The sequence below is a fragment of the Photinus pyralis genome, unplaced genomic scaffold, assembly GCF_008802855.1.
Source record: "Photinus pyralis isolate 1611_PpyrPB1 unplaced genomic scaffold, Ppyr1.3 Ppyr1.4_LG2, whole genome shotgun sequence".
Lineage (NCBI taxonomy): Eukaryota > Metazoa > Arthropoda > Insecta > Coleoptera > Lampyridae > Photinus > Photinus pyralis.
Window position 1 is genome coordinate 13,306,971 of NW_022170403.1, and position 15,954 is coordinate 13,322,924.

The following is a 15,954-nucleotide window of genomic DNA, read 5'->3' on the forward strand; positions in this document are numbered from 1 at the left end:
TTAGACCTAAAAGGGCACAATTGAAATTTGGTACGTGTACTTTACAAAAAATAATGTGTTTCCGCCTTTATTGTCAGTTGGGTACGTTAACAGGAACAAGTTATGTGACTAAGTGATTTTGACATATTGCTATGTGCAATGGCAAATGGTCACTAAACCACCCACAAGCACCTGTCCAGCTAGCGCCATTAAACACAGATACTAACAAAATCTTTTATACGAAATGATTATTATTTTTCCAGGGCACGTTCACCATCCGCCATAATTAAAAATCTTAATAGGACTCTATTCCTAATTATTGTAATATTTCAAATTTTATTTGAACATCTGGCATAACCATGGGCACCAACAGAAAAATTTAACATTGGAAACTCTTATCATAGTATAATACAAATAGTAAGCCAACCGGTTCGCGCCAATTCTTGATGATTGTAAAAAGATGTACCGGAATATGCTGCCACCTAGTTGAGAGTAGCTGAAAATGCCCGTCTTAGAAACTACCTTAATTATTGTCACGGAACGATCGAAGCGGGAAAATACAAAACATGTTCGGTAATCGAGTTTAAATATTCTTCCCATATCGTATTCCTATTTCATATCGTCATAATCAAGCACTATACCTACTTACAAGCAGAGCTGGAATGATTACTCAAAAAAGTATTCGAATACTGATTACAAATTACTTTATCATAAAAGTATTTACAGTAATTGATTAGGTACCTACTTTACAAAATTTGTGTTTAATTACTGATTACAATTGTAATCGATTTAGTTTAGCATCGTAAATACATTAACTACATTTTTAAACATGCATCTTGCATGCGGCGCACGTATCCATACTTTATTTATCGTTAACGAGTTCGTTGATTCTTTGTTATTACTTATTAAAGATCCTCGAGACCGTTCATAATTTTGTATTACTGTCTGTCTGTCTGTCCGTTTGTCGCCCGTATGCACGATAACTTTGTGTAGAAACGTCCGATAATTTTGAAAATGGGTACACATATTCTTAAGGATATAAGAAAGGTCGCCATTGTTTTTCAGCTGAGTAAACTAACGGAATAAAAAGTTACAGCCCAAAAACTGCCCACACTTGAAAAGAAGGTTTTTTTAAATAATTTTTGTTGTTTGTACATATGAATGTCCGGTTTTCTGTGTTAGTAATATTCCTTAAACCTCAAGAAACTGCGCAGATGCATAAAAAATTTGCCCCAACTTTTGTATCTGCGCAATCCAATTTTTTTATTTGTTAAGATGGGAAAATGAAATTTTGTATGTAAGCACCTCGAATAGAAATAAAACTAATGCCGAAGCAAGAAAATTGTATAACGTTCCTGTTCCTCTTTGTATAATCCGCTTATATTTTTAGCGCATTTTCCAAGGAAGGTGGGTGCGCTATTGCAGCCACTCTCTCTGTCCGTCGTCCGTCTGTCCGACCGAGGCCTCTATTCCCACAGTTTTCAAAATATTTAGTTCGTTCTTTTTGCAATCGGTAGCTTATAGCTCTGTCACCTCAATCAAGAACAATCTTGACGAGTAATGTGCGCATGCGCAGGCGCAGTATCAACTTTCTTATTTATTAATATATTTTGTTGAAATTTTAACCACAGACACTTCTAGTAAAGGCAAACATATCGCATATAGGAAAAATCAGATAAGCACATGCGCGGACTACGCAATGAACTTATTACTTAACTTATTTATGGAGATATTTCTTTGAAATTTTAACCAAAAATCCTTTAGTGAAACCAAACGTATCGCATATTGTAAACATCAGATTAATGTGCGCATGTGCAATATCAACTGTTTTATTTATCGATATATTTTTGTAAATTTTTATCACAGGTGCTTCTGTAAAAGCAAACGTATCTCATATTGTAAACATTAGATGTGCGCATGCGTAGATAATAAAGATATATCTTTGAAATATTAACCACAGATACCTCTAGAAAAAGAAAAACATAGCGTACATAGCTATGGCCTTTTGGAAAGTACTGATCAATGCCTGGAAAATGCGTTGAAGTTACTCGACTTACTTTTTAGCGCATTTCCACAAAAATAATAAAAATGCGCTATTGTGGCCACTTTGTCTGCCTGTTGGTCTGTCCGTCTGTTCCTTTGTCTGTCTGTCCCTCTATCTATCCGTGTGAACGATAACTTTGTTTAGAAATGTCCGATCGCTTTGACATCTCCGTGAGTTATGAACTGAATTGCATGAAATTCAATATGGGCATAGCTTTAGCCATATAATACGCAATGCCACAAGTTGAGTCGAAACGATTCAAAATTCACAGTGCTCTTTTCGCATCTCGACCATTTATAAACCGAATTGCAAACTTTTTTAATTATAAAAGTAGTTACCTGAATGAAATTTGATACATAGGAATAAAGGAAAATCTAACGCCAGTTTCAAAATTTTATTTTGCGGATGCGCAGTGCTAACTTTTTTATCTATGGAAGCATTTAAGTGAAATTTGGTACATAGGTGCTTGGAATAAAGGAAAATCTAACGTTAGTTTCAAAATTTAGATTTGCGCATGCGCAGTTCCAACTTTCTTATTTAGAAAAGCATTGAAATTCTTCTTATAAACTGAAATTGAAGTAGCACGTCAAAAATGGATTGCACATGTGCAACGCTATCTTTCATATTTGTGGCCGGATTTTTACGATTTTCCCTTCCTGGTATTCTTATGAAAGGTCCAATGGAAAGCAATTAGTTTCTATAAATTACAGGTTTCCTTCGAGACTGCTTTCGTTTTATTTTTCAAGACACTCGATCTAATTAAAATTACCGACGAAGGAACTCTATTTTCTACAAACCGCCTTTCTTCCTCGCGCCTTATCAAAATGGAGACTTGGGGGAAGGAGGGGCTGGTCCTTCATGGTACATGGTAGAAATATAATAATCTATTGCTGAGGTCAAAACGTTAAGAACGAATATTTCGCATGTTGACCAATCGTGTTTCTGAAATCTGTCAATTAAACTATACCGAAGTTTAAACTGACGTTGTACAACCGGACCTTATAGACGTTTGCACCGACAAATTTAAGTGGAGTGTAGCTTAAAATTCATGGCAACGATTGTTTTTTGAGCGTGAACGAATATCGTAACTTTGTGCACATATACCACCACATACCTATACGAAATCATAAACATTTCCAATGTTAAAATTAGTTGTCTAGTTGTACAAATAACTAAAAATTTAAAACTTTTGGTGTTGTTTATTTTATTTATTTGGTGTCAAGGCGATTGTATAAAAAATTCATTATCAATAACATTGACTTTGGTCTTTGAAACTTGAAACTTGAATATAAAATTTATATTCAAAGCTTTGGTAAAGTCAATATCAATCAAATAGGTTCGCATTAAAGCAAACGCTCAATTTTGTAAAATAATTTACTGACCATAGCTGTTAGTTTGGTGAAGTAATCAGTTCTCGACGGGACATATGCAATTTTCACGCTGCGTTTTAGGAGAAAAAATAGTTCGCGTTTCAGCACAATTAAATTGTTGACCCAAAACGACGGGGACCGAAATGAGCGCCGGGACCGAATCGGTTTGATCCGAAACTTCATGGCCATTTGGTTCATTGGGTTTTAACAAAATTGTTATTGGTAGGTACTTATTCCTCTTTCAGCAACACTCATTTTATCAATTAACCGCACATCTCTATAATCATATGTATTATACTGTGGTATAATTTATTATTCGTCATAGATCATAGATAAAAGCACCTTTTATTTATGATTACCCGTTGAATGTATTAATCGCAACCCAATATAATTTTATGATGAAGAAAAGGAAATAACTAAACCAATATAGACAACGAGCGACAAGGTCTCTTCCGGTTAACGAGTATTGACCAAAATTTAATCACTTAGTCGCTTGACCACTGTCTACCTACTTATTACTGAAAACAGAATTGGAAAATTCGAAATCGTTCGGGAGTTATCATGTAGGTACACAGACGGACTGACAGACGGACAGAAATCATGAATTCGCTTAGGAGCTCTTTTAATAATGAAGAACTCCCTATATATTTTATTGCCATAATGACCTTTAATGGAAGGTAAACGTGTACTAAAATGAGTGGAACGAAGATTTAAATGGAATTGATATTCTATCTATAAAAATAAATGATAACTCTAGCATGTATCTGGCGTGGTGTTACAGTAAGCCAGTGTAATATAGATATTACTCTGTTGAGGTTAAACACATTTCATATGGCTAACTGTACTGGGTTCAGCGACATCTACTGAAGGGAAGATTCAATTACAATTGGTAGCACCGAATGTTGTATTATGGACGCACACCATTTTACAAATATACCAACTCGTGAGACATCTAGCAATCACAAATATGAACTAACCAAAATTCAAACGCGTTGTTTTACTATTGTGTTATATTATGCTCTTATGTAGGTCGTAATTTGGGCTCGATAAAACATAACATACTTACACGACATTTACAGATGAAACAAATTTATTAGACAAAATCAATCAGTAAGCTGAAAGAAATAGAAGCACACAGGGCTTGTAAACGAAGTACCATGCACAAACGGTCGATTGAACAAATTAAATTTAAACAAAGTTTTATTACCTTAGGTTAAATAATCCTTAACATCAGGGCATAAATTGCGCTTATGTATAGTCGACGCACAAACACACAACACGAAACGATGATATTTCGGAAACTCGCTTCTTTGACTTCACTTGAATCTGGATTTGGACGACACTGGTATTCGTTTCTATTTTTTTACGACTTTGCTGTTAACATTACACGCGGTCCACGAAAGCGTAGACACGAGCGTGCTTCCCTACCTGGCTATATGTTCCGCGGGCAATTGTTTTAGGGATCGGTAGCCAAAATGACAATAATATGGTTAATATGGTCCTATATTACAACAAATAAGATTCTCTTCATCTTGATATAATTGGAAAATTGTACATATTTTTTTAACTAAGTAATGAAACTCTAAACCTTCCCCATATAATATTTATGGGGGAGGTTTAGAGTTTTATTACGAATTGCACATAGGCACCATAAGACGATAATATAACGTGGGCGAACCACTTGCTCAAATGCATGCCAAAGCATACAAAACGGTTACAAAAGGTTATATGGACTATGGAGGGAGTGTTTAACAATTTGAATTGTTAGCGCATTTTTTTAAAATTACAAAAAATGTGCTATTGTTTGTGTTTTGTCCGTCCGTACGTCCGGACCCACTTCTGTCGTTTCGAACTACTTGTAGGGGAATGGTCCTAGAATGCTGGAATTTTTTGCAGTAGGTGGCAGTGAAGGGGAAGGGGGAAGTGCAACTTGTTTTATCCTTCCTGGTACGCGAATGAAAAGTCTCAACGAAATGAATTAATTTCTACCAACCATTGCCCTCCTTCTCGACCTCTTATCGTGATCGGGTATATTCCCTTATACCTCAAGAACGGATTGTCGGAAGAGGGTACTCACAAAGGGCGATTGAGACGTCAGCAAGAAATATATCCATTGGTGATAAAACAAAGCTATTTCGGTTTAAAAAATACACTTCATCTGCACAAGAGTTGTGCACAATTTATACTTGTTTTTAAATGTATACATATGGGCTATGTATATTTTTAATGTCAACTTAGGGTTAGCTATCAGTCTTGATTTGTATTATTAACATCAACATCAATTTGTGTCTTTTTAACACGAAGATGTATAGCTAAGACGATAAGGTTGTGATATCAACATGGTATCAGGGTGGTAATGGTTTAAGAACGGCGAAAACAGCTCCAGTTTGGCGCATGTAATTTTGGTTGCTTACAGCCCTCTATTCCATACCTGGATAACCAGATTACATGTATTTGATCGTTTTTATAAGTATACATAACCCATTTAAGAAAAAAATCCCTGTATGATAATATCAGCTTTTGTGTTTTTTCTCAATCCCTCCAAAATGTGCGCCACCACCCAGTTTATCCTAGCTATGGGCCTGATAAAAACTGCTGTCATGACTGCTGTTGTATCTTTTTTATAAAAGAAGAAATGGAAGGGTTGAACGAACGAACGAACTTCAATTGCGAACATCTTGAGAAAGGAGTACAAGAAAGGGCACCACAAATCTGAATGAGATGTGTTTATTAATGGGATCTAAATTTTAAAGCGAATCTTACAAAAACGGATTGTCATGTGTGTTTATTTATTTATTTATTATTCCTCTCTTGTTCTGGGCCCTCAACAGGCTTGCGCCCAATTACAGAGTGACCCGCATAATGCTTTTTAGAGGTGCCTCTGGCAGAAGGTCTTAAGTTAGTCTGTACTACTCCGGTATTTCCCTTACGAATTAGGAAAACTGCAGGAAAACTTAATTCAGAGTAGCCGGCAAAATGCTCGAAACTGGTCTAAGGTAATTTCCATCTCTGCCACAATTCACCTCAACCCAGGTTCGAACACCCGACCTCCGGGTTTATAACTCAACGCTCTACCATTGTGTTGGTCGTTTGTACTGTTTACCAAAGTACCTACTGCTCTGGCCGTTGAATGTAAAAAAATAAAAAGTAAAACAAAAATACAAATAAACCACAGTAATATTAAAATATCCACTGCATGTCTATGGGCATGCAGAAGGGCTTTTGGATGTACATGGGGCTTGAACCCTCGACTAGTATACTGGCTTTACACTGCAGTGATAAGGCCAATGACACTGTATGGTGCACTCGTATGGTGGCCTGCCATGCGCAGGGTATCCTATAGAAAGCAGCTAGGAAAGGTCCAGCGACTCGCCTGTCTGGGAGTCACTGGAGCCCTAAAAACCACGCCAACCTTGGCACTTCTGGGACTAGAGCCTTTACACTTAGCTGTGGAGGCAGAGGCTCGGAAAGCTTCCATACGGCTAAACGATTGGGATGAATGGAAGGATCGAGGCAGCCTTGGGCACGGGCGGATCTGGGAGGAAACCCTCAGAACCGATCCCCTCCTTGCAAGGAGGAACGTGATCCGGACTATCTTGCTAAGACCAAAGCGTTATAAAGTCATTCTCCCGGATAGGGAGCAGTGGCTGAACTCGGATTGCCCGTTCCTCAAACCTGAGGGGCTCGTGTGGTTTACAGACGGGTCCCAAACAGAAAGGGGAACGGGCATGGGTATATATGGTGATCGACCGAGAGCCAGCGTCAGCGTCTCCCTTGGTCAGCATAGCACCGTGTTTCAGGCAGAGATGTTAGCCATCATGACCTGTGCACAGGAAAACCTCCGTAGAGGTTACCGTAACAAGCATATATACATATACAGTGATAGTCAGGCGGCGTTGAGGGCCCTGTCGGTAGACAGGTTCCGATCAGCTACGGCGCTTGATTGCAGGCGAACCCTAGATAGATTAGGTGAGTCTAATAGGGTAAGCTTGATTTGGGTGCCAGCGCACTGCGGAATAGGGGGCAACGAAAGGGCGGACGAGTTGGCTCGCGAAGGCAGTGGTGGGGTCTTCGTCGGGCCCGAGCCTACCCTAGGGATTGCTCCCTCCGTTGTTAGGGCCAGGATTAAAGATTGGTTGACCAGTCAATTCCAGGCTCAGTGGCAACAAGTAACCGGACTCCGACAGTCCAAGGCCTTTCTAACAGGGCCCGTTGGCAAATCGGGGTCTTCTAAGCTTCTAAAACTGAATAGAAGCCAGCTTAGGAAGATCACCGGTGTGCTTACGGGACACTGGATGGTCAACTATCACCTGCATAACATTGGGCTCGCGGAGGTGTCAACGTGCAGGTTCTGTGGCGAGGCAGATGAAACTACCGAGCATGTGATCTGTCACTGTGACGCTTTGATCAGGGACAGATATCAACTCCTTGGAGACAGATACCTGGAACCGAGGAGGGTGAAGCAACTTAGGCTAAATAGGGTCCTATCCTTCATTGAGAGGAACGGGCTCTGAACTCAGTTGCGAAGAAAGGGGGTAGGCACAATGGGCCTCTGGTGTGCCTAAGTGCTGCCCGGTCGGGCTCCCCTGCGAATAGAATAGAATAGAATAGAATATTAAAATATCGAAAGCTTTTCAATAGCAAAGCTGTATCAACTGCTTCCAGTTCGCTGATAATGACCGCTTTGCTGTTGAAACGCGTTCGATATTTTAATAGATTATTATAATAGTTTATTGGTGTTTTACTTTTTAAACTATTTACACTTGCTTATCTTATTTCGTATGTCTTGCACAAGATACATTTATCTCTACAATCTGAGCTACACGTGTCACGTGTGACATCCACTGCAGATGTTACAGCCATAACAAATCATTTCGATAAGATTAACGGGTGTGAAATGTGGTTATACACACAACGGTACCTACCTATTAGTATTTTTTGCAACTTTTCTTCGAGTTGCTCTGCGCAGTAAAACCATATAGTAAGTAATAATGTATTACTATATAAGCATATTATAACGCTGCGACATGCGGCATGCCAGTTATTAACCCACAGTCCCACCATGCAACCATTAAACCCATTATCAATGCAACTTAAATATGAGATAAGTAGATAAAATTAAGGACTGTAGTAAAACTTTCAGAATGTTGCAAAGTATACTTCGTGAGGTATAGCATTAGGTATTCAAGAATGCATTTGTTTCCTCTGTACTAAGACTTCTTCTTAATATGTCCATCTGATTTGCGTTTCAGAACGGCACTTAGTTTGGTTTGGAGCATTTATCAATTTCCACTCTAGCGTGAAGATTGAATGTAGTTCGCATAGCAGGGGAGCTAGCTTGAAATCCACTGAACGAGAGTGATCAAAATTTTAACCAATGGAGTTCCATTTTGCCCTATCCGAGTATGCTAAAATCGACCGTCTGCCGCCTCAGGTCATATTACTTAAAGCGCTGTGGTACTTCTTGCGGGTTTTTAAAAAAAATAAGTTAGATATACACAACATGAAAACGTTGATAATATAGCTCTTAAAAAATATTTAAAGAAATCGCGAACATTTTGGAACTCCGTAAAAAACAACTCTTAGTCGGTTTTTCACGAACTTTCTACGGATACACATAACTAGGTTACGGTTGGATAAATGAAGCTGCTTTTTTTACAGCCTAATGGTAGGTACAGCCAATGACTATGACAGTGTTTCTTTTTTAATTTTTTTCTCTAATTATAAGATATCTTATGATGATAAGATAATAAGATAATCTTATAATTAGAAAAAAATTTTAAAAAGAAAGACCGTTAAGTCATTGGCTGTACCTATCATTAGCCTATAAAAAAAATCAGCTTCATTCATCCAACCGTAACCTAGTTATATCCGTAGAAAGTTCGTCAAAATCCGACTAAGAATTGTATTTTTACGGAATGTTCGCGATTTTTTTAAATATTTTTTAAGAGCTATTATCAACGTTTTCATTTGGTGTATAACTTATTTTTTCGAAAAACAACCTTTTAGAATTGGTACCGCAAGAAGTACCCGCAGCGCCTTAAGTATTATGATTTTAGCATACTCGGATAGGGCAAAATGGAATTTTGATCATTCTCGTTCAGTGGATTTCGAGCTAAAAAAAAATAACAGCTGTTCAGATTTTAGTTGTCAATTTTTTTATTTGACAGCAAATTTTGCCCAAAAATGGCGGTCGCATTTTTATTAGTTGACAGTTTTTCTAGTCTAATTGCTAGGCAACAGATTTTCATTACCTAAACAACCCAAATTTACTCGGTAGAATACAAACCTCTTGTGCATTTATAAGTGAAAAAAATTCAATGTAAACAAACTACAAACTATAGCAACGGCCGTTGCCACAGAAACAAGGTAATGCAATTTTTACAATATAATGAAATTTTGTAATCTTTTGAAATGATACACAGATTTACAGTATGAAATAAAATACGTTACGATATACGTCCGGTAGTACTTGTAACAGTACTCGTTTAAGACATTCTTGACTCGGCTCCTGACGTCGCCTCGTCCATAATGTCTAACTCTTACTGTTACAAGTAACCTACCGGACTTATAACGTAAATAACTACTTATTTGTATTTGTAAACTGTTTAAAAACAATTAAGGAAAATTGTTATTAACTTTATTAACTCCGTTTATATCGGTTCTCGAAAACTTCTAAGGTAATGACGTTATGTTTTTTTGACGTTCCTTGTACATTTTGTCGTGATGGTAAAACTCTAGAAATGAACGTTGTTAGATTTCAAAGTATTGTTTTTTCTTTGTTTTAAATATTTTATTGCGAATGCGTTATACATTGTACTTATAATATATGTACTAAACAATTTGGCATTTATTATCTACTTACCTAAAAGTTACTTAGGTATGTGAATTATTAATGCAATCTTGGTCAAATCGGTGCTATAAACATCCAACTAAATTCCCCTACGACCGTGAATAATTTATTCACAATTACATTATAACATAATCTTCTATTTATACCACTTATTATCGATGCCATTGTGATGGTAACATGGATGTCCATGAAACATCTTGACAGTGCAAGGGCACGATTAAGTAAAAGTCGCATTTCCCACTCATTTAGGTATACCTATCTCTTACTATTGAATTTATTTACACATCTACTTCTTTGCAGATTGTGGTAAGATCAAAATGACAGAGAAGTCTAAAGAGGCGGATAAAGGCGTTACAGACATCGAAGACAAAACCTTCTGGAGCAAATTAAATATCAAAGAGAAATGCGCATACATTTCGTCACATATCACGGTAGAGCCGATGGTGGCGTGTTATATTATGCCCTGCGTATTGGCGACGCTTGCAACACAGAATCTCAACTTGGAAAAGGCATGTAGGGTAAATTTGGGGTATTCCAACGAGGTGTGCGACGCTCTTACCGCAAGAAACACAGTTAATTACACCAAAGAGGAGGCAGAGGTTCAACAGCTCGTTGCGTCGATGACTATTTGGAAAACTATAGTGCAAAGTGCCCTACCTGCGTTTCTAATATTGTTTATTGGAGCTTGGAGCGATCGGCATGGTATGCGTAAGCCTTGCATGTTATTTCCAATTATAGGAGAATTGTGCACAGTGGTTGGTTTAATGGTGTGCACTTATTTTTTTTACGAACTGCCCATGGAGGTATGCGGGATTGTAGAGTCCCTGTTTCCGGCACTTACCGGGGGATGGTTCACAATGTTTATGGGCGTCTTCAGCTATATCGCCGATGTTACAACGGTTGAGATGAGAACGTTACGAATTGGATTTGTCAATATATTTTGTTCGATCGGAATTCCAATAGGGATGGCTTTAAGTGGAATATTGTACAGAAAAATAGGATTTTACGGCGTGTTCTCTATTTCCGCCGTTTTATACTTGATCGCATTTTTGTATGGATTTTTTAAAATACACGAAGCAAAAAGAGTGAGTGAAAAAACTGCATCTAAAACAATGTGCTCGTTTGTGACCGACTTTTTCGATTATAAACATATTGCAAACACTTTCACCGTTGCATTTAAAAAAGGAGAGAATAATAGAAGAATGAAGATCATGATGCTCATGCTCGTTGTCATGGTTGTAATTGGACCTATGCACGGTAAGTGACTTCCTTCTAGAAAATAATTAGTACATCAATTAAAAGATGAGACGATTTTCTTTACAACATGTTTACAAACTTATTACGAAATAAAAGAATAATTTAGATTTAGAATGTCATTCTAACTATAAAGGTATAATAATATAGGCTGGGCTATTATTAGGTATTCGTACAATCATTCGTTTCGCAATGAAAAAAGTTCTAGTTGTGTGAATATATATGATTAGCGCTCTAAATTGAATCACCGAATAAAAAGGTAATCACACTATTTATATAACATTACTGTCGATAGTGGAGGTATTTAATTAAAACCCGTCTATAAGGTAAATAATAGAGCGATTAAGTAATTCGATCGGGTCATGTTTTTCGTTATGAATTGAATGTAAACAATTGAATGTTTACCTTGATAGTCGGTAGTATCAAAGTACATTAACTTTTTGCGTGATCTTTTGTAAGAGATGGGGGAATGGGTTAATTGTTGGTCAGATCTCAATTATTAAGATGTTACAAATCGATCTTTCATTAAAAACATTCCTCTGCAATCTACACGTACGGGGGTGGCATGGCAGCATTCAGTACAGCTGATTGTCTATTATTACGTAAACTAACATTGCAACTACTTATCGCAATCATTGCCATTTAAATAGATACTAATTGACCGGGGGTCTCCACGCCCAGGACGCGTACGCAACTTAACTGCCTGAACACGGTATCTTCAAACCCTTGCCCTCTGCATCTGGATAAATACATTTTTATTTATGCTCATATGCGCACATTCGCGCATCGTTGACCAGTCAGTCGTCCAAATATTTTCCCATTTATTTATGAAATAGTGCCATAGGGGTTGCGTTGACGGTACTTATCAAGGTACTGATGACAAGGTTGAAAAACATGTTATGACAAAACATGTTATGTTGACTTATTGTAATCCAACAGAAGATTGATTTTTAGCATAGTGCTGAACACCTTGGCAGCTATTTGCTTTGATAATATTCTGGGTGGTCAAATAAGAATGGCATTCTACGCATTTCAGGAATTCAGACAGTTGAGCTTTGAACAAATGTGAGTTTGCCCTTTCACTCAATACAAAAACTATCGGAAAACTTTACATTTATTACTTCCCGAGACCAGCTGGTGGTTACCGTTACGCCTCCTTCGATTTCTCATAATCAAAACCGCAGTACATCATGGAGTTGCACGCGTTGAATAGTATCGATAAATGTCTTTAATAGCTAAGTTGAGGACATTAATAACAGTATACAGAACAAGATAGAGAAATAGAATGAAACATACCATGTTATGTAACGGGAGCCCGCTAGTGCATTTTATTTATATTTGATTTTTCTGAATTTTAAGTAGGACAAACGGGTGTAGGAACAATTTTAACAGTTGAAATGTCTTTAAGGATGGTTCCTTCCAAGTTAGGTCAAGAGTTCTTTTTCCCGCGTCCCGTAGGCCGTAGTCGGCTGCCTGACCCGCACGCTCGCAGGTGGCCGGTCATTAGATTAGGAAACTCGTAATTATCAAAACCTCTTGTTTTATATTTTATATAATCACCTTGGACAAAAATTCAGTTTTCTACACCCCTCTCTCTTAACATAATAAAAGATTAATTATTTTTTTTCCAATCTCTATACAGGGTGGTGACTTGCGCAACGCATCATAGGGATTTCAATGTAAAATTCATAACAGGCGATTATTGGCTCCCCAAATTATTTTAGACCAAAAAGGTATCAGTTTTTTGTAGAAAAAATTTTTTACGCCAATCAACCGTATTAGTTTTCAATTTTTTTCATATAAAGACGGAAAATTGGAAAAATAAAACCCCCATCTTTTTCAATAGTTTGCGATGCCATGGAATTTTCTTAAACAAAAAGATATCCAGTTATCAATTAGCAGCAGTTCGAAATGGGTTTATGATCGACTTCGTGACTGTCTTGCACGTAATGGTGACTTATTCGAACATTTATTGTGAATTGTTTTATTAGGAAACCGTTTTTAGTAATTTGGTCTTTCTTTATGTTAAATTCGCTGTTCTAAATATAGTACTCGGGTCCGTGAAGTTAGCAGAACATTTACGGCACAAATATCGGGACTAGGTGGATTGGTTAGTGCTTCGTTTGTGCCGGTTTGTGCCGTAAAAAGTTTACCCGCAAAACATACCGTTTGGAAATTATTTTGATTTTTAGAATTTCTGCTAATAGGCCAGTCATTGAGAAGTTTTACCTGGAAATAACTCGGGAAGTACTGATATTTTGTATGCTTGAGTACGTAAAACTAAAATTCATAAAATGCACAATTCGAAACTTGCCGCCGGGGCCGCCATCTCGCCTTCGGTGTAAAGTCCTCTTAAGTACCTACGGCTATTTTGATGTGCAATGCTGTAATCCACCGTCAAATAAACCAAACGGTTTGGATTCCAGTTTCAAGCTTTTAAATGAGAATTTGAAGTTGTTCTTTAATCATTTTCAATATCAATATCAAAAAATGTGTTTTTGCAAAACTTAGCTTTTCCGCACGGTAGCACTTTCCTTTTATTGTATTTACTTCTCATGCATCGCTTCGGCTTTTATTGAGCGTAAGTGTCTAATCGATGTGGCAATTAACTACACGGATGTTCAATTTGATTTACCGTTAAAATTTCACAAAAATTTGTCAACAAATAAGAAATTTACTTTTGCATATGCACGAAAGAAACCTTTTGTTTGAGATAATCGATCGATTTGCCTTTAGTGAAGGATGCTAATGTTAAAATTTCAGTAAGATCGGTTCATAAGTAACAACTTTTGCGCATGCGCAGAAGAATACGGCCTACCAGTTTGAAAATTAATGGGTGCCTTCTCCACGCGGCTAGGACTGAAAAAATGTACGCAATTTGTCCCATTCAATTTTGAGTTATCGTGCTAAAAACAACCCGGACAGCGACAACATACTTTTTTCTGTGATGAAAACACTACTTTACTTTAATGGGTTCGGAAAAGTAATATCATAGATGATAATTATATACACTTTATATACAACTAACCACAGTAGGCGATATCAAACAAAAGCTGATCTAGAAACTAAACTGTGTTGGCATTGTAGCTGGAAACATTTTAACAGACAAAGAGTCTGGCACAAGAAAGTAAATAAAACAATTTAAAAAGTAATCGTAAACGATTTACATAAAGCGCATTTCCACTTGCATTCATTTCCCATTTGTAAGATGCAACTTCTGTTAAAATCGTAAAAATCCGGCCACAAATATGAAAGATAGCGTGGCACATGTGCAATACATGTTTGACGTGCTACTTCAATTTCTGTTTATAAGAAGAATTTCATTTCAATGCTTTTCTAAATAAGAAAGTTGGAACTGCGCATGCGCAAACCTAAATTTTGAAACTAATGTTAGATTTTCTTTTGTTCCAAGCGCCAAAGTATCAAATTTCACTTAAATGCTTCCATAGATAAAAAAAGTTGGCACTGCGCATGGGCAAAATAAAATTTTTAAACTGGCGCTAGATTTTCCTTTATTCCAAGTGCCTATGTATCAAATTTCGTTTAAATTCTTCCATAAATAAAAGAGTTGACACTGCGCACCAAATATTGAAACTGGCGTTAGATTTCCCTTTATTCCAAATGCCTATGTATCACATTTCATTTAAATTCTTCCATAAATAAAAAAAGTTGGCACTGAGCATGCGCAAAAACAAATTTTGAAACTGGCATTTGATTTTCCTTTATTCCAAGCGCCTATGTATCAAATTTCATTTCAATTCTTCCATAAATAAAAAAGTTAGCACTGCGCATGCGCAAAACCAAATTTTGAAACTGGCGTTAGATTTTCCTTTATTCCAAGTGCCTATGTATCAAATTTCGTTTAAATTCTGCCATAAATAAAAGAGTTGCCACTGCGCATGCGCAAAACCAAATTTTAAAACTGGCGTTAGATTTTCCTTTATTCCAAGTGCCTATGTATCACATTTCATTTAAATTCTTCCATAAATAAAAAAGTTGGCACTGTGCATGCGCAAAAACAAATTTTTAAACTGGCGTTAGATTTTCCTTTATTCCAAGTGCCTATGTATCAAATTTCATTCAAATACTTTTATAAGAAAAAAAGTTTGCAATTCGGTTTATAAATGGTCGAGATGCGAAAAGGGCACTGTGAATTTGGAATCATTCGACTCAACTTTTGGCATTGCGTATTATATGGCTAAGGCTATGCCCATATTGAATTTCATGCAATTCAGTTCATAACGGGGATGTAAAAGCGATCGGACATTTCTAAACAAAATTATCGTTCACACGGACAGATAGAGGGACAGACAGGCACAGGAACAGACGGATAGACCAACAGACAGACAACAGACAACAATACAAAATTATAAATGATCTTTAGGATGGTTAATAAACGGCAAAAGTGTAAAATTATGGAACATGTAAAAAACGGTTTGTTGGTTTTTTTACAA

General features: G+C 36.9%; 1 protein-coding gene across 1 annotated transcript in view; it reads left to right on the forward strand.

The window, feature by feature from the left end:
* The first annotated feature begins 10,433 nt into the window (after positions 1–10,433).
* LOC116164199 overlaps positions 10,434–15,954 on the forward strand; it is a 33,791-nt gene continuing 28,270 nt past the window's right edge. Inside the window, exons 1-2 of the mRNA XM_031478337.1 lie at positions 10,434–10,495; positions 10,547–11,503. Of these exons, the coding sequence (XP_031334197.1) occupies positions 10,564–11,503 (940 nt within the window). The 5' untranslated portion in view covers positions 10,434–10,495; positions 10,547–10,563. The remainder of the gene's footprint in view (positions 10,496–10,546; positions 11,504–15,954) is intronic.